The sequence below is a fragment of the Ascidiella aspersa genome, chromosome 2, assembly GCF_963924565.1.
Source record: "Ascidiella aspersa chromosome 2, kaAscAspe10.2, whole genome shotgun sequence".
Taxonomy (NCBI): Eukaryota; Metazoa; Chordata; class Ascidiacea; order Phlebobranchia; family Ascidiidae; genus Ascidiella; species Ascidiella aspersa.
In genome coordinates this window covers 30239478-30264829 of record NC_139448.1, presented here as the reverse complement: position 1 = coordinate 30264829, position 25352 = coordinate 30239478, and the positions used below count along the sequence as shown (strand labels likewise).

Genomic DNA, 25352 nt, shown 5'->3' with positions numbered 1-25352 from the left:
TCAAGCACTGGTCTACTTTTTGTGCTCACACTCTTGCTCTGTTCCAACCACTGGTGCGTCGGTTCCAGTGTAAAATAACTGGTTCAAACGCTAACGTTTTTGGTGCTGACACTGGTGTTCTGGTTTAGCTGCTCGTGCAATCTCTGGCGTACTGGAGTTACATTCGTATGCTGATTCAAGCGCTGATGATAACACCGGTATGCTGGTTTACACACTGGTACTGACACTATTACCTGATTTAAACACTATTGTCCTGGTTCAAGCGCTGGTGACTGACGATGGTTGCCAGGAAAACCGCAATGGTCGCCCCACGGCTCTTTCAAAGACCTGAGCCCAGCGACCAAGCCTCGACACCCGTTGACACAATGCCAAGACCCACTGGGCGTCCACGAAAGAAGAACGTAAGGCCCCTGCATACCCTAACGTCGATGTCCGATTGGGAACGGGCGTTTTCCACCCGTAAGCGAACCCTGATGTCGAAAGCCTACGAACTGGAAGTTGCCACAGGCTCTGTGGTGAGTAACAGTTAAGCGTACAATGTTTAACGCAGGGGTTGGCAACCACAAAAAGTGACACGCGAGATGGTTTTTCAGTGCACGCCAAATGATTTAACGCGCACGTTATATCACAGTAAGAAAGTGCAACCATTGCATCACTAGCCCATCATTAACATTATTATTACATCACTAACACTAGCGCTAACTAAATGGTTGTACACATTTCCAGTTCGTGTCACAAATCAGTGTATTAACTATTTGTATTTAACATTATTTTTTGTGATAGTTCAACTTGTTGTTTACGACCGTTCGTATTACGTCACAGGGCAAATTGGTTTGATGTTTACTGCGTTAAAGCAGGGCATTCTTAATTAAAAATAAGCACGGTGGTTTCTGTGCGACTAAGAAACCAAGCTTAATGCGAAACTGATAGTTAATACTTCTAAGTAACGGCTGAAAAGCGTCGAAATATATTCCGAAATAGCGGACAGGACGCAGTATTGTGTTCCTGACAGTTCGTAAGATCTGGTAAAACTACCCAAGTCCGACGTGTATGCATGCGCAGTGCCAAATTTTGAAACTGAAAAGGCAGCAAACTGCAATTGTTAAGGTGGAATGGGATATTGTGGCATATTTTTTATAATGAGTGGATTGCTGAATATCCATTTTATTTTAGTTGCGTAAATCGATGAAGGACAGGCTGTCTGAGCCGGCGGGACTCCATAAAATTGCACGTTTGGCCGGAGTCGGACTCGGGTTGTTTTTCACAGACTCCGGAGTCCTGTTTGCCAGTGCAAAACCTAACATAGAAAAATGTTTGGCACGCGAGTTGTTGACATTTTGTCATTATTTATAAACTGGCACACTGCATACCAAAGGTTGCCGACCCTTGGTTTAGGGCAGGGGTTCTTTACCTTTTTTCCCTTATTACCCATTTCGGTCCAGATCAAATTACCCAAAATCTAGTTTTATTCATTTTGCTATTTTACAATACTTAAAATATAAAACAGTGTTATTTAACAAATTATAGCTCGCTCGTCTCAACACTAGCTCTAAATGCACACTTATAGCTACTGTAAACTACTCCAAACAACTCCACTAAGAATACCTTAAAAAATAAATACTAACAGAAAACTGACAATGAAAAAATAACTAGGCTAGCCGTTAGCTTAGCGATACAAGAAAAATCTTACTATTACGCCACATAAAATAAACTGCGTAAACCGGCCACAAAAAATAATTATCGCTATGACAAAACAATTGTAAAAATGATAAAATATTCTTGTGCTTGTTTTAAAAAGGCTCAAAAGATCAAAAAAAGTGTAAGTAATAAAGCAACTTACAGCTGTGACATTGTTTGTTACAACCATAATTCTAAATATTCTGGTTCAGCTGATTACCCACCTGCTATCCTGAAATTACCCACATGTGGCTGGTTTAGGGCATTACAATCGCTTTCAGGCAAAATCATTGTTGTCATGTGCTGTAAGGCATTATATAGCGTTGCTTTTCGCAATAAAGCGAAAACTAAATTCACAATCGATTTTCAGCTGGTATTCTTTTAAACCTTTAAAAAAATGCTTTTGAAATATTTACAAACAAGCCGTCCCTTAGTTGTTTACTTTGGATGGTGTATTAAACTTTTGTTAACGTGTAAAAGATGTCCCTTCCGCATATTCTACCACCTGGCCATACTGAGTTTTTGCCTAAAAAAAACAATCTTCTCATAGTTTCATTTGTAATGTATATATCCAGTAACCACCCCGCTTAGCAGTGTTGTATATTTTGTAGGTCACCATCACCGTTCATGCTCCCACCGGCGAAATTCATTACTATGCGAACGATGATGTTCGGGTGGAAGGACTTAAGAAAGCGAAATTAGTTTCAGACGACTCCAAGCGTTATACGCAACACTACTTTGCCGACCAAGTAACAAACGTAAGGATGGATTCTGTGATTGTTGTCCTTTCTGAGCGACAGGGAGGATTGACTGGGAAGCCTTATAGACATTTTTTTTGGTTTAGCCAGGTGTTGATATTTTCCACTCGTAAATTTTAATTCAATAACACTCCTACATTATAGATCAATTTATTCTTTACATACGTTCCGCATTGCCTGCAAACTTGCAAGCCACTTAACACTAAAATGAAAAAATTAATTGTACTGTGCGTTTAGATCTAACTATTTATTTCAAAGAAAGCTAAAAAAATAAATGATTTTTAAATATCAAGCGAATTTGGACGTTAAAACGTTTTACTCTTCCAATAAATACGCAAATGGGCAATGGTTTTTCTGTGCGGTAAAAGGTGTCAATTTCTGGGAAAGCAACGCCGAAAATTATAACATAAGTTATTCGTTACATACGTTCCGCATTGCCTGACAAACCTTTACTAAAATGTAGGAAGAATTTTACTGTGAGTTTAGGTCTAACTATTTATTTCAAAAAAGATAAAAAATTGTTGTTTAAATATCAAGCGAAATTTGGATGGTAAATTTTACTCTTTCAAAAACTCACCTGGTCTTTTTTCTGTACGTTAAACCGTGTAAATTACTAGAAAAGCAACGAATAGAAACGCCGAGAATAGTTTGTGACGTCATAAAACATCGCCACGGCATACTAGTGTGCTTCGGGAGATTTGTCAAGGGTGCCGCACAGCGTTCACACGCGCCTTTTTTTGTAATTTTGGAAAAACAAGATATTTGTATGACCAATAGGCATACACATAAGCATTTCAGAATAAAGTACGCACAATCCATTACAAATTTATAATATTGAAATATTTACATATATTTGTCGTGTGTTAAGAGCAATTGTAAAATTACTTTGTTGTTGTTCCGTTGAAAGTGTGCTGCGGACTATTGAAGTTTTTTTTAGTGTTCTGCGAGGTAAAAAAGTTTGGGAGCCACTGGGCGAAACAATTTGTTGTGAATAAAGGCTACTGAAAGTAAGAATAAGGGGTGGGCCGCACTTAAACTTCAGGCTGGCCGCGGGTCGGCCATCCCTGCTGTAGGGTATTAACTTTGCCCCAGCAAGTAGCCATATAAGCGAAACGTTAACACCCACTATTTTTACGATTTCTCCGTGCAGCGCATCTCCATGATCCAGAACCTATTCCAATCGCCGCCTGACGTCACGAGAATAAGCGCAGCATCGACAGAGGATAACCCGTACAGCTTTAATCACTTGTTGAGTCCATTTAAAACTCCTCGTGCCAACCGTAATAGCTCATTGCATTCTGACGGTCAATGCAAGAAAAAAGCTTTTAAAAGCAAAAACACTGGTAGTCAGAGTACTTTTGGTGATGGTCCATTGGGTTCTGACGATCAATTCAAGGAAACAGTTCTTAAGAGCAAAACCACTGTTAGTCGAGCTACTTCTGTTGATAGTCCATTGGGTTCTGACAATCAGTACAAGAAAAATATTGGTAAAAGCCAAAACACTGTAAGTCGAGATATTTCAATTAAAGGATCATCGGATTCTCAAGATCGATGCAAGAAAAACGCTGTTAAGGGCAAAAAATCGGTTAAGACTAAAAACAGTGGTAGTCAGAGTTCTTCTGTTGATAGCCCATTGGATTCTGACAATCAATTTAAGAAAAGGCTGTTAAGAGCAAAAAAATTGGCAGTGCAGATACTTCTGTTAAATCAAAACTAAAGTTTTCTACAGATCCGCTTAAAGCGATAAACGTTCAATCGGAAGCCAAGACAGTCGTGGATTCACGTCCAAAGACGAGTCATACTCGTGTTACCCGCGATATGCGAGTAAAAAGCACTATAATACGGAAACGACCAAACTCCTCTAGTATTTCAACAACATCTCCCAAAAAAGTTCCTAAAAGGAAAATGAAATCGGCCTCGGGGTTGACTGAGAGTCGAACGAAACGTGCGAAACGAACTAAAGAAAAAACTTGCGACGACGATCGAAGACGAGCCGCGAGTTTGCCAAAGTCGCCCCAACCGAAAAGAGACTCGCTCGCCGAGAACGCGAAACGCTCGACTTTCATCAAACAATCTTTCGGCAAAAGTAACAAGGAAGAACCCCTATATGACTTTAGAAAGCAAATTGGCTACCAAGACCGCCAACTGTCTTACGGGGAAAATCTTTCTGATCATCAGCGGGAAAACGTGCCTCCGAATACGGCCGATTGTTTTACGCGCGAGGAGCTGTGCAAGCAGGTTCGAGACAAATTCGACGAGAAACTGTCGGAGCCTTTTCTGGCCCAGGATGTTCAGCTGCATCGATACGTAACCAAACTTGAGTCAATGCGCATACCAATGTGTCCAATTAACATGCTTTATCAGGTGAAATCCTTTCGAAATTTGTCTCTGAACATAAAGCGGCACACTGGCCACTTAAGCATAAACGCGTACAAGACGTTCCTGCGAGACGCCCTGTTAAAGTCAAACGTGGTTGACGTTGTTGGGGTGAGTGATGTGAAATTGACTTACAGGTAAAAGACTGCGTTGAACTAAGTTCCCTTCAGTCAGGTTTTATTTGTTAAATTAACTAGATTTTGGCCTTTGGGCAAAAAAATAGAAACCCGATGCTTAAAACTTACATCAAACAAACAATGGTTCTCATTTTAAAGTTTTTTTTTTTTTGTAATTTTTAAACCTTAAGTTTTATTGTTTTTCAGAAATTGCTGATTAAGCGAAAATCTGATCGGTCAAAATCGGTAAGATGGTCTCACATTAGGTGGGCCTCTAACAACTGATGAGAGAAACTCCAAAGCTTTGGAAGACCACACCACTTTACTGTCATGCTGCTTCCGTTGTTTAATTGACCTTTCAGTTGCCCTTATCAAGTTCCTTGCGCAATGTTTTTACGTGCGAGTGTTTTTTTTATTTTTTTAGTAACGATGCCATTGATTATTGTAATACGTTAACGTAAATAACTTTGGTGATTTAACTCGTGAAATCTTACCGCCTTTAATCTGATTGCGTTTTGTCTGCGAACAGTTTGTTGCAAATGAAGGTGCTGTTGAGTGATATAGCATTGTGTTAAAGCCAATTTTGGGAACAAGGCGACTGAAAAACGTCCCATTTTCAAGCACAACACACCACAACTGCTAAGTACCTTTCTACAAGCTAAAAGTTATTTGTTTTTTGTTCAGGCACGTAGGTTTGACAGCAATTACAAAACTAGTTCCATTACTGGCGTTCGGTTGCTCATACCGACAGTAATGTTTTGGTTCGAACTCTAATCTACTGGTGCTGAAACTGGTGTACTGATTTATGAGCTTGTACAAGTACTGCTGAGCTGATTCAAGCTCTGGTCAGCCCTGTTCCAACCACTTGTGTGCTTGTTCAAACACTAACGTTCTGGTGCCGACACTCGCGTCTGATCCATCCACTTGTGTGCCGGTTCAAGAGCTGGTTAATTGGTTCAAACGCTGTTATTTCTGGTGCTGACACTGGTGTTCCGGTTTAACCGCTGGTGCTACACATAGTGTCCCGGTTCAAGTGGTGTTTTGGTTCACAAGCTGGTGTTTTTGGTACTAACACTGGTGTGCTGATGCTGACACTGATGTGCTGATTTAAGCTCTGATGATAACACCGGTGTAACGGTTTAAACGGTGGTGCTGACATTATCAACTGGTTTAAGAGCTGGTGATAGACGATGGTTGCCAGGAAAACCGCAATGGTCGCCCCTCGGCTCTTTCAGCGAACTGAGTCTAGCGACCAAGCCGCGACGCCCGTTGACACAACGCCAAGACCCACTGGGCGCCCGCGAAAGAAGAACGTTAGGCCCCTACATACCCTAACGTCGATATCCGATTGGGAGCGGGCATTTTCCACCCGTAAGCGGACTCTAATGTCGAAAGCCTATGAATTGGAGGTTGCCACGGGCTCTGTGGTGAGTAAGAGTTAAGTTGAAAATGTTTAGGGCATCATCATCGATTTCAGGCAAAATTATCGTTTATTTAGACGGATAAGAATAGCATTAACTTGTAATTGAGCCAATAGTCTTGTCATGTGCTGTGAGGTATATATGGCGTTGCTTTTGACGATTAATTGAAAAAGTCGTTTTTAGTGGTATTTTGTTAAACTCTAGAAAAATGTTTTACCAGCCATTTACAAACAAGTCCTTTCGTTGTTTACTTTAGAAGGTATATTAAACCTTTTGTTAACGTGTCAAAGGTGAACCTTCCACATTTTGCACCACCTGGCCATAGCGTGTCTTTGCCGACAAAAAAATCCCTTCCCTGAATTGCAGTTGTAATGTATATAACCAGTAACCACCCCGCTTAGCAGTGTTGTATATTTTGTAGGTCACCATCACGGTTCATGCTCCCACCGGCGAAATTCATTACTATGCAAACGATGATGTTCACGTGGAAGGACTTAAGAAGGCGAAACTAGTTTCAGACGACTCCAAGCGTTATACGCAGCACTATTTTTCCGATCAAGTAACAAACGTAAGGATGGACTCTTGGTTGTACTTTGTGAGCAACAGGGAGGGTTGGGTGGAAGGCCTAATCAAAATGTTTTTTGTTATAGTTGGAATTTGATATTTTACACTAGTAAATTTTAATGTAATAGCAACCCTAAATAGGTCAACTTGTTTGTTACATCTGTTCCGCATTTGCCTGGCAAGTCACCTATCACTAAAAAGTTGGAAGAACTTTACTGCGAGTTTAGGTCTTTAGAACTATTTATTTCAAAAACAGATAAAAAAATAGTTGTTTAAATATCAAGCTAATTTGGAAGCTGAAACGTTTTACTCTTCCAAAAAAAACTCTCCTGCCATTTTTTTGAATCAATTACTTGAGAGGCAAGGCTTAAAAAACGAGAACTTTAACATAGTGTATACGCTATAGGGTCTTAACTTTGTCTCAGCAAGTAGCCATATAAGCGAAACGTTGACAAACCAGCAATTTACCAACACTATTTCTCCGTGCAGCGCATCTCCATGATCCAAAACCTCTTCCGATCGCGAAACCTCGATCCTGAAGCATCCCAAACTGCCACCGCTTTACCTACAACCTCAACCCCGCAACCTACACGCGCAGCAACCGTCCCTACCTTGCTTCCAACTGTCACGGACAAATCATCTCCAAATCGTACAGCGACGAGTGCCAACGACGGCGTATCCCAAGCTTCTCCTCATACGAATGGAAACTTAAATAAGCTCCCTTCGCCAGCTGGTGTTTCCGTGCAGAGTGAAGTTTCCAGCGCAGATCAAACACCCGAGACTGCTGCCTCCGTTACCAATCCTAGCAACACCGTGTCGCCGCGCGCCAGCAGCGTTCACCCGCGCAAAAACACTAGGTCGTCAGCTGATGGATCGCAGAACTCGGAAACGAAAGGGAGACAAACGGTTTCTCCTCGGGCCGAAAGAGTCTACCGCGGTGAAGCGGATATCTCGCCTTTTTCACCTGTGAAACGCGACCGTTTTCCCGCAAACGCGATACGCCCGTCTCCAGTTTCTACAACGAAATCGCCCAAAATCAACGTCACAGTTTTGTCGCCGGTCGCCCAAGTCCAGAGCTACAACGCAGAAGAATCAACCGACTCAGATTCATCTGAATCGTCAGAGTCTACGACCAGCTCCGAAGACTCCGACTCAACTTCTTCTGAACAGAATAATGCTGCTCCTAGCGACTTTATCCCTCTTTCTCAGTTAAACCCAGTCTCCAAGGTCAAAAGCTACATCAGTCCCTTTCTTTCGCCTACTGTGGCCAGAGCGAACGTCGTGCCTCTCCCTTTTAGCCCAAGGGCGGACTCTGTGGTCGACTTGACCGAACCTGAGCACTTCAAAGCGGTCGAAAGTATGCTTCAACTGCCACCTGACGTCACAAGAATGAGCGCAGCATCGACAGAGGATAACCCGTACAGCTTTAACCACTTGTTGAGTCCAAGTAAAACGCCTGCCGTCAACCGTAGTAGCCCGTTGTATTCTGATGGTACATGCAAGAAAAAAGCTGTTAAAAGCAAAAACACTGGTAGTCAGAGTACTTCTGTTGATAGTCCTTTGGATTCTGGCAATCAATGCAAGAAAACGGTTGTTAAAGGCAAAACAACGGTTAGGCGAGATACTTCTGTTGATAGCCCATTGGGCTCTGACAAACACCGCGAGAAAAAGAGGTTCAGGACCAAAAAAACTGTCACTTCGATCTGTTGGCGTTCTGTTGGCAGCTCATTGGGAACTGGCGGTCAAGGCAAGAAAAAAACGGCTAAAACTAAGACAACTGGTAGTCTAAATACTTCTGTTTGTAGACCATTGGATTCAAAAGGTCAATGCAAGAAAAAATCGGTTAAGAGCAAGAAAACTGGTAATCATAGTGCTCGTGTTAAATCCAAACTAAAGCCCTCTACAAATCCGCCTAAAGCAAAAAACGTTGAATCGGAGTCCAAGAAAGTCGTGGGTTTGCGTCCAAAAACGGGACAAACTCGTGGTACGCAGAAAAGTCGACCAAACTCCTCCAGTAATGCAACTACATCCACCGAAAAACTTCCAAAAATGAAGCGTACTTTAGGAAAAAGCAACAAGAAGCAAACCCTTTACGGTTTAAGTAAGCGCCCTAGGTTTAACGAAGACCTACCGCTGCCTTACGAGCATCAGCGGGAAAATGCACCTGTGGATCCCGCCAAACTTCCTACGCGCGAGGAGCTGTGCAAGCAAGTGCGAGACGAATTCGACGAGAAGCTGTCAGTGAATTTTCTAGCCAAAGATGAGCAGCTGTATCAATACGTCACCAAGATCGAATCGAGACGCTTACAGATGTGCCCGATTACCATGCTTCATCAGCTGACAGCCTTCGAAAATTTGGCTTTGGACATAAAGCGGCACACTGGCCACTTCACCAAGTACCAGTATAAGACGTTCCTGCGAGAAGCTCTGTTTCAGTCGAACAAGATCCACGTTCTCGGGGTGAGTGTCTGTGTTGTGGTGATTTATGGCCTAAGTTGAGTGCTTTTAAATTGACCTACAGGTATAAGACTACTTAAACTAAGTGCCCTTAAGTCACGTTTTGTTTTTGTTTATAGATTTGGGCCTTCGTGGGGTAAACTGACTGGCATTTGATCAAAACACACTTTAAGTCTTGTTACGTATCAAGCATGTTAGTTGAGATACTATTTTGCGTATATATCAATTGTGAAACAATTGACCAACCACCATTTAATAAAAAACAGAAACCCCATGCAAAAAAAACTATAATTCTAAAAAAAAGTTTGTCTTTTTGGTAATTTTAAAATTTGTGATGTTTTTCAGAATGTCCAGATCAGAAGAAAAGCTAAACGGTCGAAACCGATCCAAATAAGCCCGATACAAAAAAAAGGCTCGCATTCAGTAGGCCTCGAACAGCTGATGAGAAAAACTGCAAAGCTTTGAAAGATCACGCCACTTTACTGCCATGCTGCTTCTGTTGTTTGATTCACCTTCATATTCCTGATCAAGTTGCTTGCGCAATGTCTTTACGTGCGGTGCTCCTAAAAAATCGTCCGAGTTTTTATTTTAATTTTTTAGTATCGTTGCCAATGATTATTGTAATACGTTAACGCAAATAATTTGGTGGTTAAAATCGTGAAATTTTACCGCCCTATCAGATTACGGTTTGTCAATTTTTATCTTCGAACAGTTTGATGTAAATGAAGGTGCCGTTGAGTTAGATAGCATTGTGTTAAGGCCCATTTTAGAAAGTCGATTGAAAAACGTCCCATGTTCAAGCACAACACACCACAACTGCTTTCTACGAACTATGTTCTTTTGCTTTTTGTTCAGGCACGTAGGTGTAGCATTAATCACACAATTCATTCTTGTAACTGGCATTCGGTTGCTGATGCCACTAATGTTGTGGTTCGAACGCTGATCTACTGGTGCTGAAACTGGTGTACTGGCTTATGAGTACTGCTGAGCTGATTCAAGCACTGGTCTACTTGTGCTCACACTCTTGCTCTGTTCCAACCACTGGTGCGTCGGTTCCAGTGTAAAATAACTGGTTCAAACGCTAACGTTTTTGGTGCTGACACTGGATTTCTGGTTTAACTGCTCGTGCAATCTCTGGCGTACTGGAGTTACATTCGTGTGCTGATTCAAGCGCTGATGATAACACCGGTATGCTGGTTTACACGCTGGTACTGACACTATTACCTGATTTAAACACTATTGTCCTGGTTTAAGCGCTGGTGACTGACGATGGTTGCCAGGAAAACCGCAATGGTCGCCCCACGGCTCTTTCAACGACATGAGCCCAGCGACCAAGCCTCGACACCCGTTTACACTACGCCAAGACCCACTGGGCGTCCACGAAAGAAGAACGTAAGGCCCCTGCATACCCTAACGTCGATGTCCGATTGGAAACGGGCGTTTTCCACCCGTAAGCGAACCCTGATGTCGAAAGCCTACGAACTGGAAGTTGCCACAGGCTCTGTGGTGAGTAACAGTTAAGCGTACAATGTTTAACGCAGGGGTCGGCAACCACAAAAAGTGACACGCGAGATGGTTTTTCAGTGCACGCCAAATGATTTAACGCGCACGTTATATCACAGTAAGAAAGGGCAACCATTGCATTACTAGCCCATCATTAACATTATTATTACATCACTAACACTAGCGCTAACTAAATGGTTGCACACATTTTCCAGTTCGTGTCACAGTGTCTTAACTATTTGTATTTAACATTCTTTTTTGTGAGCGTTCAACTTGTTGTTTACGACTAACCGTTTGTATTACGTCACAGTGCAAATTGGTTTGATGTTTACTGCGTTGAAGCAGGGCATTCTTAATTAAAAATAAGCACGGTGATTTCTGTGCGACTAAGAAACCAAGCTAAACGCGAAACTGATAGTTAACACTTCTAAGTAACGGCTGAAAAGCGTCGAAGTATATTCCGAAATAGCGGACAGGACGCAGTATTGTGTTCCTGACAGTTCGTAAGATCTGGTAAAACTATCCAAGTCCGACGTGTGCGCATGCGCAGTGCCAAATTTCGAAACTGAAAAGGCAGCAAACTGTAATAATTGTTAAGGTAGAATAGGATATTGTGGCATATTTTTCATAATGAGTGGATTTTAGAATATGCATTTTATTTTAGTTGCGTAAATCGGTGAAAGACAGGCTGTCTGAGCCGGCGGGACTGAATACGATTGCACGTTTGGCCGAAGTCGGACTGGGGTTGTTTTTCACAGACTCCGGAGTCCTGTTTGCCAGTGCCAAACCTAACATAGAAAAATGTTTGGCACACGAGTTGTTGACATTTTGTCATTATTGATAAACTGGCACACTGCATACCAAAGGTTGCCGACCCTTGGTTTAGGGCAGGGGTTCTTAACCTTTTTTTCCCTTATTACCCATTTCGTTCCAGATCAAATCCCATTACCCCAAATCTAGTTTTATTCATTTTGCTATTTTACAATACTAAAAATATAAAACAGTGTGATTTAACAAATTATAGCTCGCTCGTCTCAACACTAGCTCTAAATGCACACTTATAGCTACTGTAAACTACTCCAAACCACTCCACTAAGAATACCTTAAAAAATAAACACCAACAGAAAACTGACAATGAAAAAATAACTAGGCTAGCCGTTAGCTTAGCGATACAAGAAAAATCTTACTATTACGCCACATAAAAATAAACTGCGTAAACCGGCCACAAAAAATAATTATCGCTATGACAAAACAATTGTAAAAATGATAAAATAATCTTGTGCTTGTTTTAAAAAGGCTCAAAAGATCAAAAAAAGTGTAAAATATGTCCCTATTCTACCACCTGGCCATACTGTGATTTTGCCTAAAAAAACATTCTTCTCATAGTTTCATTTGTAATGTATATATCCAGTAACCACCCTGCTTAGCAGTGTTGTATATTTTGTAGGTCACCATCACCGTTCATGCTCCCACCGGCGAAATTCATTACTATGCGAACGATGATGTTCGGGTGGAAGGACTTAAGAAGGCGAAATTAGTTTCAGACGACTCCAAGCGTTATACGCAACACTGCTTTGCCGACCAAGTAACAAACGTAAGAATGGATTCTGTGATTGTTGTCCTTTCTGAGCGACAGGGAGGATTGACTGGGAAGCCTTATAGACATTTTTTTTTGGTTTAGCCAGGTGCTGATATTTTCCACTCGTAAATTTTAATTCAATAACACCCCTACATTATAGATCAATTTATTCTTTACATACGTTCCACATTGCCTGCAAACTTGCAAGCTACTTAACACTAAAATGAAAAAAATAATATTACTTTGCGTTTAGGTGTAACTATTTAACTATAAAAAAATAAATGATTTTTAAATATCAAACGAATTTGGATGTTGAAACGTTTTACTCTTCCAAGAAGTACGCACATGGGCAATGGTTTTTCTGTGCGGTAAAAGGTGTCAATTTCTGGGAAAGCAACGCGTAGAAACGCCGAAAATTCTAACATATATACGCTGTAGGGCAGGGATGAGCAACATTTTAGCAGAATGTGCCGCATTGCCACTTTAAAAATTTCGATGGGCCGCAAAACCTAATAAATTAAAGCGTGACGTCATAAGTTACGTCAATCGTGACGTCGAAAAATTAAGTTTACAGGCCGTAACATGCCATGGCACTACAACTTTGGGCTGCGGTATACGCAACACTACTTTGCCCACAAAGTAATAAACGAAAGGATGGATTTTTTTTATTGTTGTTCCTTGTGAGCGACAGGAGGGATTGACTTGAAAGCCCAATAGACATTGTTTTTGTTTTAGTATAGCCAGGTCGACCTTTTTTTTAAGTTATTCGTTACATACGTTCCGGTTGGGGGTTCGGACCCCCAACCCAAAAGCAAAACGCCGTTTTCGTTTTTTGTTTGGTCGACCGTAAACGCTAGATAGTTTTTCTCTTTCGCCTTTCCTTATTCGTTCTGGTTGGCTAATCAGCAAGTGTGTGTTCGACAATTAATAATATAAATCAAGCGGTTTCCGCTTTTTTCTCTCTGAAAACGTCGAGTTACACGGTGCTGATGTTTCTCGCTGTTTGTTGTCTGCGTTACTATCAGATGTTGTTGTAAGACTGAGGTCGGCAACCTCCTGTATCGGGCCCGTCGCCTCTTTGACAAACTATACACGAGTTCATTTCAAATACTTTTTGACTATTTTAACTACGCAAGTGCGAAAATTTTTCGCGCTTTGCGCGAATGATCTTACTACGTCCCATTTGTTAACGTTTTGATGCTGTATTTTCAACTAGATCAGCGCTTCTTTACCGTTGCGCCGTGGAAAGCTGCCAATTGCGTCGCGGACAAACCGAAAACGTATTCAAAAATATTTGACATATATTTTTTAACATTTTTCATTTTCGGCAATGTAATAAAAACTTGCAAGAAATTTAAAAGAAACGCCGTTATACCAAAAAAAAAATCGCGCTCGCTTCGCTCGCCAGGTGCGCCAAAACTTAAAACGGTTATCAAACGCTGAACTAAATTAACTAACTATTAAAGTTTGACCGTTTTTTCGAAATAGTTTTATATGTCGCGCTAATCGAAAAAACATCCGGGAAAAACGATCTCCGTTTAGTATTGCAGATGGCGAAAGACGTGCTTGTAATATAGCCTAGTCCCGTACATGGATCCACCAAAATCAATCACACATATTTCACGGTCTTGGTTTAGTTTTTCGCCTGAAGTTAACGATTGCACACTAAGCGGTTTCGCAGCTGGCGCCTGGCAGGATTGTCGATAACGCACGTGTTCGCTTTCCGTCTAAATGTTCGTTTCGGATGATTTTTTTTCTTGTTTATGGCGTCACTATCATCGCTATTTTGTGACGTCCTATCCGTCACTATTGTATGACGTCATTAACGTCAGACGAAAAAACAACGGGAAAATTCCCTAAGTTGAAAATTCGAACCCCCCCTTTTTGAATTTCTGGATACGCCCCTGCCTGTAGGGAAGGGATGACCAACCTTTTAGCATAATGGGCCGCATTGCCACTTTAAAACTTTCGAGCGGTCGAAAAACCTTTAAATTAAAGGGGTGACGTCATAAGTTACTTCATATCGTGAGTTTGTGACGTCATAAAACATCGCCACGGCACACTAGTGTGCTTCGGGAGATTTGTCAAGGGTGCCGCACAGCGTTCACACGCGCCTTTTTTTGTAATTTTGGAAAAACAAGGTATTTGTATGACCAATAGGCATACACATAAGCATTTCAGAATAAAGTACGCACAATCCATTACAAATTTATAATATTGAAATATTTACATATAGTTGTCGTATGTTAAGAGCAATTGTAAAATTACTTTGTTGTTGTTCCGTTGAAAGTGTGCTGCGGACTATTGAAGTTTTTTTAGTGTCCTGCGAGGTAAAAAAGTTTGGGAGCCACTGGGCGAAACAATTTGTTGTGAATAAAGGCTACTGAAAGTAAGAATAAGGGGTGGGCCGCACTTAAACTTCAGGCAGGCCGCGGGTCGGCCATCCCTGCTGTAGGGTATTAACTTTGCCCCAGCAAGTAGCCATATAAGCGAAACGTTAACACCCACTATTTTTACGATTTCTCCATGCAGCGCATCTCCATGATCCAGAACCTATTCCAATCGCCGCCTGACGTCACGAGAATAAGCGCAGCATCGACAGAGGATAACCCGTACAGCTTTAATCACTTGTTGAGTCCATTTAAAACTTCTCGTGCCAACCGTAATAGCTCATTGGATTCTGACGGTCAATGCAAGAAAAAAGCTTTTAAAAGCAAAAACACTAGTAGTCAGAGTACTTTTGTTGATGGTCCATTGGGTTCTGACGATCAATGCAAGAAAACAGTTCTTAAGGAAAAAAAATCGATTAAGAGCAAAACAACTGTTAGTCGAGCTACTTCTGTTGATAGTCCATTGGGTTCTGACAATCAGTACAAGAAAAATACTGGTAAAAGCCAAAACACTGGAAGTCGAGATACTTCAGTTAAAGGATCATCGGATTCTCAAGATCGATGCAAGAAAAAGGCTGTTAAGGGCAAAAAATCATTTAAGACTAAAAACAGTGGTAGTCAGAGTTCTTCTGTTGATAGCCCATTGGATTCTGACAATCAATTTAAGAAAAAGGCTGTGAAGCGCAAAAAATCGGTTAAGAGCAAAAAAATTGGCAGTGCAGAGACTTCTGTTAAATCAAAACTAAAGTTTTCTACAGATCCGCCTAAAGCGATAAACATTCAATCGGAAGCCAAGACAGTCGTGGATTCACGTCCAAAGACGAGTCATACTCGTGTTACCCGCGATATGCGAGTAAAAAGCACTATAATACGGAAACGACCAAACTCCTCTAGTATTTTAACAACATCTCCCAAAAAAGTTCCTAAAAGGAAAATGAAATCGGCCTCGGGGTTGACTGAGAGTCGAACGAAACGTGCGAAACGAACTAAAGAAAAAACTTGCGACGACGATCGAAGACGAGCCGCGAGTTTGCCAAAGTCGCCCCAACCGAAAAGAGACTCGCTCGCCGAGAACGCGAAACGCTCGACTTTGATCAAACAATCTTTCGGCAAAAGTAACAAGGAAGAACCCTTATATGACTTTAGAAAGCAAATTGGCTACCAAGACCGCCAACTGTCTTACGGGGAAAATCTTTCTGATCATCAGCGGGAAAACGTGCCTCCGAATACGGCCGATTGTTTTACGCGCGAGGAGCTGTGCAAGCAGGTTCGAGACGAATTCGACGAGAAACTGTCGGAGCCTTTTCTGGCCCAGGATGTTCAGCTGCATCGATACGTAACCAAACTTGAGTCAATGCGCATACCAATGTGTCCAATTAACATGCTTTATCAGGTGAAATCCTTTCGAAATTTGTCTCTGAACATAAAGCGGCACACTGGCCACTTAAGCATAAACGCGTACAAGACGTTCCTGCGAGACGCCCTGTTAAAGTCAAACGTGGTTGACGTTGTTGGGGTGAGTGATGTGAAATTGACTTACAGGTAAAAGACTGCGTTGAACTAAATTCCCTTCAGTCAGGTTTTATTTATTAAATTAACTAGATTTTGGCCTTTGGGCAAAAAAATAGAAACCCGATGCTTAAAACTTACATCAAACAAACAATGGTTCTCATTTTAAAATTTTTTTTTTTTTGTAATTTTTAAACCTTAAGTTTTATTGTTTTTCAGAAATTGCTGATTAAGCGAAAATCTGATCGGTCAAAATCGGTAAGATGGTCTCACATTAGGTGGGCCTCTAACAACTGATGAGAGAAACTCCAAAGCTTTGGAAGACCACACCACTTTACTGTCATGCTGCTTCCGTTGTTTAATTGACCTTTCAGTTGCCCTTATCAAGTTCCTTGCGCAATGTTTTTACGTGCGAGTTTTTTTTTTATTTTTTTAGTAACGATGCCATTGATTATTGTAATACGTTAACGTAAATAACTTTGGTGATTTAACTCGTGAAATCTTACCGCCTTTAATCTGATTGAGTTTTGTCTGCGAACAGTTTGTTGCAAATGAAGGTGCTGTTGAGTGATATAGCATTGTGTTAAAGCCAATTTTGGGAACAAGGCGACTGAAAAACGTCCCATTTTCAAGCACAACACACCACAACTGCTAAGTACCTTTCTACAAACTAAAAGTTATTTGTTTTTTGTTCAGGCACGTAGGTTTGACAGCAATTACAAAACTAGTTCCATTACTGGCGTTCGGTTGCTCATACCGACAGTAATGTTTTGGTTCGAACTCTAATCTACTGGTGCTGAAACTGGTGTACTGGTTTATGAGCTTGTACAAGTACTGCTGAGCTGATTCAAGCTCTGGTCAGCCCTGTTCCAACCACTTGTGTGCTTGTTCAAACACTAACGTTCTGGTGCCGACACTCGCGTCTGATCCATCCACTTGTGTGCCGGTTCAAGAGCTGGTTAATTGGTTCAAACGCTGTTATTTCTGGTGCTGACACTGGTGTTCCGGTTTAACCGCTGGTGCTACACATAGTGTCCCGGTTCAAGTGGTGTTTTGGTTCACAAGCTGGTGTTTTTGGTACTAACACTGGTGTGCTGATGCTGACACTGATGTGCTGATTTAAGCTCTGATGATAACACCGGTGTAACGGTTTAAACGGTGGTGCTGACATTATCAACTGGTTTAAGAGCTGGTGATAGACGATGGTTGCCAGGAAAACCGCAATGGTCGCCCCTCGGCTCTTTCAGCGAACTGAGTCTAGCGACCAAGCCGCGACGCCCGTTGACACAACGCCAAGACCCACTGGGCGCCCGCGAAAGAAGAACGTTAGGCCCCTACATACCCTAACGTCGATATCCGATTGGGAGCGGGCATTTTCCACCCGTAAGCGGACTCTAATGTCGAAAGCCTATGAATTGGAGGTTGCCACGGGCTCTGTGGTGAGTAAGAGTTAAGTTGAAAATGTTTAGGGCATCATCATCGATTTCAGGCAAAATTATCGTTTATTTAGACGGATAAGAATAGCATTAACTTGTAATTGAGCCAATAGTCTTGTCATGTGCTGTGAGGTATATATGGCGTTGCTTTTGACGATTAATTGAAAGAGTCGTTTTTAGTGGTATTTTGTTAAACTCTAGAAAAATGTTTTACCAGCCATTTACAAACAAGTCCTTTCGTTGTTTACTTTAGAAGGTATATTAAACCTTTTGTTAACGTGTCAAAGGTGAACCTTCCACATTTTGCACCACCTGGCCATAGCGTGTCTTTGCCGACAAAAAAATCCCTTCCCTGAATTGCAGTTGTAATGTATATAACCAGTAACCACCCCGCTTAGCAGTGTTGTATATTTTGTAGGTCACCATCACGGTTCATGCTCCCACCGGCGAAATTCATTACTATGCAAACGATGATGTTCACGTGGAAGGACTTAAGAAGGCGAAACTAGTTTCAGACGACTCCAAGCGTTATACGCAGCACTATTTTTCCGATCAAGTAACAAACGTAAGGATGGATTCTTGGTTGTACTTTGTGAGCAACAGGGAGGGTTGGGTGGAAGGCCTAATCAAAATGTTTTTTGTTATAGTTGGAATTTGATATTTTACACTAGTAAATTTTAATGTAATAGCAACCCTAAATAGGTCAACTTGTTTGTTACATCTGTTCCGCATTTGCCTGGCAAGCCACCTATCACTAAAAAGTTGGAAGAACTTTACTGCGAGTTTAGGTCTTTAGAACTATTTATTTCAAAAACAGATAAAAAAATAGTTGTTTAAATATCAAGCTAATTTGGAAGCTGAAACGTTTTACTCTTCCAAAAAAAACTCTCCTGCCATTTTTTTGAATCAATTACTTGAGAGGCAAGGCTTAAAAAACGAGAACTTTAACATAGTGTATACGCTATAGGGTCTTAACTTTGTCTCAGCAAGTAGCCATATAAGCGAAACGTTGACAAACCAGCAATTTACCAACACTATTTCTCCGTGCAGCGCATCTCCATGATCCAAAACCTCTTCCGATTGCGAAACCTCGATCCTGAAGCATCCCAAACTGCCACCGCTTTACCTACAACCTCAACCCCGCAACCTACACGCGCAGCAACCGTCCCTACCTTGCTTCCAACTGTCACGGACAAATCATCTCCAAATCGTACAGCGACGAGTGCCAACGACGGCGTATCCCAAGCTTCTCCTCATACGAATGGAAACTTAAATAAGCTCCCTTCGCCAGCTGGTGTTTCCGTGCAGAGTGAAGTTTCCAGCGCAGATCAAACACCCGAGACTGCTGCCTCCGTTACCAATCCTAGCAACACTGTGTCGCCGCGCGCCAGCAGCGTTCACCCGCGCAAAAACACTAGTTCGTCAGCTGATGGATCGCAGAACTTGGAAACGAAAGGGAAACGAACGGTTTCTCCTCGGGCCGAAAGAGTCTGCCGCGGTGAAGCGGATATCTCGCCTTTTCCGTCAGCGAAACGCGACCGTTTTCCCGCCTCCGTAAACACAATATGCCCGTCTCCCGTTTCTACACCGAAATCGCCCGAAATTAACGTCACAGTTTTGTCGCCGGTCGCCCAAGTCCAGAGCAACAACACTGAAGAATTAATCGACTCCGATTCATCGGAATCGTCAGAGTCGACGACCAGCTCGGAAGATTCCGACTCATCTTCTTCTGAAGAAGAGAATAATGCTCCTTTTAGCGGCTCTATCCCCCTTTCCCAACTGAGCCCAGTCTCCAAGGCCAAAAGCTACATCAGTCCTTTTCTTTCACCAACTGTGGCCAGAGCGAACGTCGTGCCTCTCCCTTTTAGCCCAAGGGCGGACTCTGTGGTCGACTTGACCGAACCTGAGCACTTCAAAGCGGTCGAAAATATGCTTCAACTGCCGCCTGACGTCACGAGAATAAGTGACGGATCGACAGAGGATAACCCGTACAGCTTTAACCACTTGTTGAGTCCAACTAAAACGCCTGCCGTCAACCGTAGTAGCCCATTGGATTCTGACGGTCAATGCAAGAAAAAGGCTGTTATGGGCAAAAAAGCTGTTAATCGAGATACTTCTGTTGATAGTCCGTTGGGTTCGAAAGGTCAATGCAAGAAAAAAGCTGTTAAGAGTAAAAAAACTGGTAGTCGAGGTACTTCGGTTGATGATACAATGAATTCTGACGATCAATCCAAGAAAAAGGCTGTTAAGGACAAAAAATCGGTTAAGGGTAAAAACACTGCTGGTCAGAGAACTTCTGTTGGTAGCCCATTGGACTCTGATAGCCAATGCAATAAGAAATCGGTTAAGAGCAAAAAAACTGTTAGTCGAGGTACTTCTGTTGATGATCCGTTGAATTCTGATGATCAATGCAAGAAAAAGGCTGTTAAGGGTAAAAAATCGGTCAAGGGTAAAAACACTGCTGGTCAGAGAACTTCTGTTGGTAGCCCATTGGACTCTGATAGCCAATGCAATAAGAAATCGGTTAAGAGCAAAAAAACTGTTAGTCGAGGTACTTCTGTTGATGATCCGTTGAATTCTGATGATCAATGCAAGAAAAAGGCTGTTAAGGGTAAAAAATCGGTTAAGGGTAAAAACATTGCTGATCAGAGTACTTCTGTGAATAGCCCATTGGACTCTGATAGCCAATGCAATAAGAAATCGGTTAAGAGCAAAAAAACTGTTAGTCGAGGTGCTTCTGTTGATGATCTGTTAAATTCTGATGATCAATGCAAGAAAAAGGCTGTTAAGGGTAAAAAATCGGTTAAGGGTATAAACATTGCTGATCAGAGTACTTCTGTGAATAGCCCATTGGACTCTGATAGCCAATGCCAAATAAAATCGGTTAAAAGAAAGGCAACTGTTAGTCGAGGTACTTCTGTTGATAGTCCATTGTCTTCTGACAGTCAACGTAACAAAAAATCGGTTAAGAGCAAAAACTCTGGAAGTGCAGATACTTCTGTTAAATCTAAACTAAAGTCTTCTATAGATCCGCCTAAGGCGAAAAACGTTGAATCGGAAGCCAAGATAGTCGCGGATTTGCCTCCAAAGACGAGTCAAACTCGTGTTACGCGGGAAAAGCGACCAAACTCCGCCAGTTATGAAACTACATCTCCCGAAAAACTTCTAAAAAGGAAAAGAAAATCAGACTCGGGGTTTAGCGAAGGTCCAACGAAACGTACGAAACGGACAGAAGAAAAAACTCGCGACGACGATCAAAAACGAGCTGCGAGTTTGCCGAAGTCGCCCCTCCCGAAAAGAGACTCGTTTGCCGAGAACGCGAAATGCTCGACTCCCATCAAACAACCTTTTAGCAAAACCGACAAGGAACGAACCCTTTACGACTCGAGTAAGCGCCTTCGCTTCAACCGAGACCGACCGCCGTCCCCGGAAGTTTGCGACGATTTCTCAGCAATCGGTGAAGGTAAATCCCGCCGATCACCTTTGCTACTGACACCAGCGCCCGGCGCAGTCAGAAGTATTCTGAGCCCCGGCCGAGGCGTCGGAGCCCGGACTTTTCACGAGCATCCGCATAAAAATCAGCTTCCTAAACACGCCGATCGTCCTACTCGTAGGGCTTTTCATGAACATCGGCGGGAAAATGAGCTTCCTAAACACGCCGATCGTCCTACTCGCCATGCTTTTCATGAGCATCGGCGGGAAAATGAGGTTCCGAATCCGGCCGATCGTCCTACTCGCCATGCTTTTCATGAGCATCGGCGGGAAAATGAGGTTCCGAATCCCGCCGATCGGCCTACTCGCCGGGATTTTCATGAACATCGGCGGGAAAATGAGCTTCCTAAACACGCCGATCGTCCTACTCGCCATGCTTTTCATGAGCATCGGCGGGAAAATGAGGTTCCGAATCCCGCCGATCATCCTACTCGCCATGCTTTTCATGAGCATCGGTGGGAAAATGAGGTTCCGGATCCCGCCGATCATCCAACGCGCGAGGAGCTGTGCAAGCAGGTGCGAGACGACTTCGACGAGAAACTGTCGGAGCATTTTCTGGCCCAGGATGAGCAGCTGCATCGATACGTGACCAAACTTGAGTCGATGCGCTTACCAATGTGCCCGATTACCATGCTTCATCAGATGAAAGCCTTCCAAAATTTGGCTTTGAACATAAAGCGGCACACTGGCAACTTGAGCAGGAACTCGTTCAGGACGTTTATGCGGAACGCACTGTTACAGACGAACGTGGTTGACGTTTTAAGGGTGAGTGTCTGTGGTGATTTATAGCTTAAGTTGAGTGCTATGAAATTAACTTACACATGAATACTGCTTTAAACTAAGTGCCCTTTAAGTCACGTTTTATTTATTAAATAAACTAAATTTGGGCCTTCGGGCAAACTGACTGACTATTGATCAAAACGCACTTAAGTCTTGTTATTATGCGGACTTATCAAGCATGTTTTTATGCAATATTTTGACAAGTTTATGTTTATATTTTTCCGGTATGTAGTACTAAAAAATTTGTAATTTGTATCCTTTTTTATTTTTTCATAAACCTCATCATCAACTCCTTCAAAGTTAGTTTAACAACTTCAATCTTCGTATCTGAATCTTTTCGTATGTTATATATGTAGATCTGCGTGTGAATTGTGACGAAATTTTTTCTCAAGTTCAGAATTTTAATATTTTTCAGAATGGGAAGATTGAAAGGAAATTAAAGCGGTCGAAACCCATACGGAAAAGCCCGATACCGATAAGGTCTCACATTAAGTGGTGATGAAGTGATAAGGTCACACGAATTGGATCTCGAACAGCTGATGAGAAGAACTGCAAAGCTTTGAAGGACCACGCAACTTTACTGCCATGCTGCTTCCGTTGTTTAATTGACCTTCTGTTCCTGATCAAGTTCCTTGCGCAATGTCTTTACGTGCGGTGCTCGAAAATAAATCATGCGAGTGTTTTTTTTTGTTGTTTTTTTTCAAGTTGTTTTCTGTTGGACGTGCTTTGACATTAGCAACGATGGCAACGAAGTATTCTAATACTCTAAGAGTCTAAGGCAAGTAACCTTGGTGGATAAAAACGTAAAGTCTTACCCCCTTTAATCTGATTACTGTTTATTTGTTTTGTGTCTGCGAACAATTGGATGTAAATGAAGTTGCTGCCGGTTAAGTTAAGTTTTGTAAAAGGCTGATTCTGGTTTCCGCTAACGTTAATCCGACTCTATTTGTTGAGGTTGCGTGTTTCCATTGCTTAATCACAGCAATGTATTAAACGCATCTGTGTTTGACTGTTTGTTGATTAACAAAAGAACGGCAATCAATTTACAGGATAGCGTACGATCTGGGGTTCAAGAATAACCGTAAGCATAATAGCATAGCTTCTGTCTTTACATTATGTTAGTCGAGTAGGTTGATCCACTTTGTCCAGTTTAGTTCAGTAACGTTACTTTGGCTTTTTGCCAATATTTTTGTACACATTGCTTGGCCATAGAATCGTTTAGCAGAGGATGTAAATATTATCCCCGCTTTATTTTATTCGGTTAATATATTGTGGTGACGAACCGTTGTGCATTGGAAACATAAAAGGGCTTCGAATATTTTGAAACATAATTGTTAAATACAATTTTTTTATTTATAACATTTCGGTATTTCTAGAGAGACAGGTGGTTCGCCATCCCGGTAAAAATATGGAGAATGAACTGGGTGCTACCATTCCAGTTTAGTGAATCTGGTCGAAGAAAAATGCATGCGTAGTATACCTTATAGTCAGTTGTTTAATCGCCTACATTTATTTAGCATTTTAGTCGGTATAAAGTGATAAACGGTGCAGGGTTAAAGCAGGTGTGTGCTGCATATGGTATGTAGGCTACATAACGGGCGCATCTAAAATATATACAGGATCGCTAGGATCACTAGGATGGATCGCTAGGAACGCTAAGATGGGTCACTAGGATCACTAGAATAGGAATTATATACTCTAGGAATATAGAGCTGTTGTGGCCGCTTGCAGTTTCGGTTAGATAATGCTCAGAAATGATAGCTTAAATAAATGTCTACAAGCAAGATTATTTCATCAAAAGAGCCATATATAGCTCGCGAGCCACAGGTTCTAGACCCCTGCTGTAGAGTCAGTATACGGACTCGGTTGATTATACACCCTTGTGAGTGGATTGCTGAATATCCAACGTATTTAGTTACGTAAATTGGCGGAATACAGGCTGTGGAGTCAGAGTCGGGCAAAATCGCAAGTATTTGATTTTTTATTATTTCTGAAGATATTTTCTCTGAAGAAGAAAAATGATTGATATAATAAACTTGGATTGCAAATTTTGCGAGAGAAAAACTATCATTTCTGCATTTTGTGCTTGTTTCCATGTTTTTTTTTATTTTAGTCTTCTCAATACATTTTCTTGTGCATTATTTCTACATAATTAATTGCGCAGTTATGCACTTCAGCAATACTCAGCGCAATAGTTATGCTCTGTTACATAGGCCCCATGGGGTGTTCCATAGGACCTGTGGGGTGGGTCCGATGGAACAAAAAGTAATTTTTTTATAGGTATTTAAAATAAAACTTGAATATATGTTAGATTTGAATTATTTTTTCCTTGAAGGTACCCATAGCTGTAAGCTTTCCAAAGACAATAACCGCGATTGAGTTGTAATTCGAAAAAAAAAAAAATCCGTTTCATGGATCCCGCACCTCCCCTACCTTTCTTGCGTGGCGTAATTAAAACCCATACAATATAAGTAATAGCAAATCTAGTTTCTCTCTTTCATTAGCACACATGGCAATGTCCGGATTTTTAAATTACTGTTTTAATGAAAAATTAAACTATTATTAAAAAATCACAATATTAATAGGGGGGTTGCACCTACATACATATTCGAGTGCGCGTTACATATACATCACAATACAATGCACGCGTCACCCTACATTGCACTAGCATGTATACAAGTCTGTAAAGTAGTGAGAGATGTTCTTCTCCTTCCACGGCCGCCAGCTCAGCTCGTAGACGCGCTGTTGCAGAGATTATTAACTTGAACGCGAACTTGCGCTCTCTGCTTGATCTTCGGGCTACGGTTTTCAGGTGCTCAGCCCACAAGGGGTTGCACCTGATCATCAAGTATGACCGCCAATTCTTGCCCAGGTTTTCTGTAAATTTTGCCGGCTCAAAGAACTTAAAAAACATCACGAATCACAATTTGTAATTTTTTCTGCCTACTTTTGAATAGCATTGTATTGACCCTTGCTGTTAGAGCGATTATAAGCATGTAGCCATCATAGAACAACTATCCCTAGAGGTTTATTGGTAAAAAAAAATGAACAATTTGTTTTCTTTACAGTAAAGTTCGGTTTTTTAAAACGTAATTATTGGATTGTATTGAAAACTGCTGCGTTGTGGACGTACTCAATCCACATTTAAACACTAAAAAAATTGCGCCTGATGTGTCCGTTGTACTTTTCTACACATATTTATAATTTTGTTTGTAGCGATCCTTGCAATCCTAGCGATCCATCCTAGTGATCCTAGCGATCCTTGCGATCCTAGCGATCCTTGCAATCCTAGCG

At 41.7% G+C, this 25352-nt stretch overlaps 4 protein-coding genes across 4 annotated transcripts; all 4 read left to right on the top strand.

The window, feature by feature from the left end:
• The first annotated feature begins 276 nt into the window (after window positions 1–276).
• Window positions 277–4152, top strand: LOC146164803 (uncharacterized). Its single transcript, XM_083381310.1, has 3 exons — window positions 277–515; window positions 2289–2435; window positions 3586–4152. Exons 1-3 carry the CDS (start codon window positions 279–281, stop codon window positions 4150–4152), a joined length of 951 nt encoding a protein of 316 aa, XP_083237436.1. The 5' UTR covers window positions 277–278.
• A 636-nt stretch (window positions 4153–4788) lies between these two features.
• Window positions 4789–10183, top strand: LOC146164802 (uncharacterized). Its single transcript, XM_083381309.1, has 5 exons — window positions 4789–4922; window positions 5135–6354; window positions 6770–6916; window positions 7402–9372; window positions 9715–10183. The coding sequence occupies exons 2-5, from the start codon at window positions 6118–6120 to the stop codon at window positions 9832–9834; spliced, it is 2475 nt and encodes an 824-aa protein (XP_083237435.1). The 5' UTR covers window positions 4789–4922; window positions 5135–6117; the 3' UTR covers window positions 9835–10183.
• A 46-nt stretch (window positions 10184–10229) lies between these two features.
• LOC146164801 (uncharacterized) lies at window positions 10230–16707 on the top strand. The gene is made up of 5 exons (XM_083381576.1): window positions 10230–10557; window positions 10624–10875; window positions 12320–12466; window positions 14984–16357; window positions 16570–16707. Exons 2-5 carry the CDS (start codon window positions 10639–10641, stop codon window positions 16645–16647), a joined length of 1836 nt encoding a protein of 611 aa, XP_083237702.1. The 5' UTR covers window positions 10230–10557; window positions 10624–10638; the 3' UTR covers window positions 16648–16707.
• An 845-nt stretch (window positions 16708–17552) lies between these two features.
• LOC146164800 (uncharacterized) lies at window positions 17553–23067 on the top strand. The gene is made up of 4 exons (XM_083381575.1): window positions 17553–17789; window positions 18205–18351; window positions 18837–22043; window positions 22474–23067. The coding sequence occupies exons 1-4, from the start codon at window positions 17553–17555 to the stop codon at window positions 22555–22557; spliced, it is 3675 nt and encodes a 1224-aa protein (XP_083237701.1). The 3' UTR covers window positions 22558–23067.
• Window positions 23068–25352: the final 2285 nt, after the last annotated feature.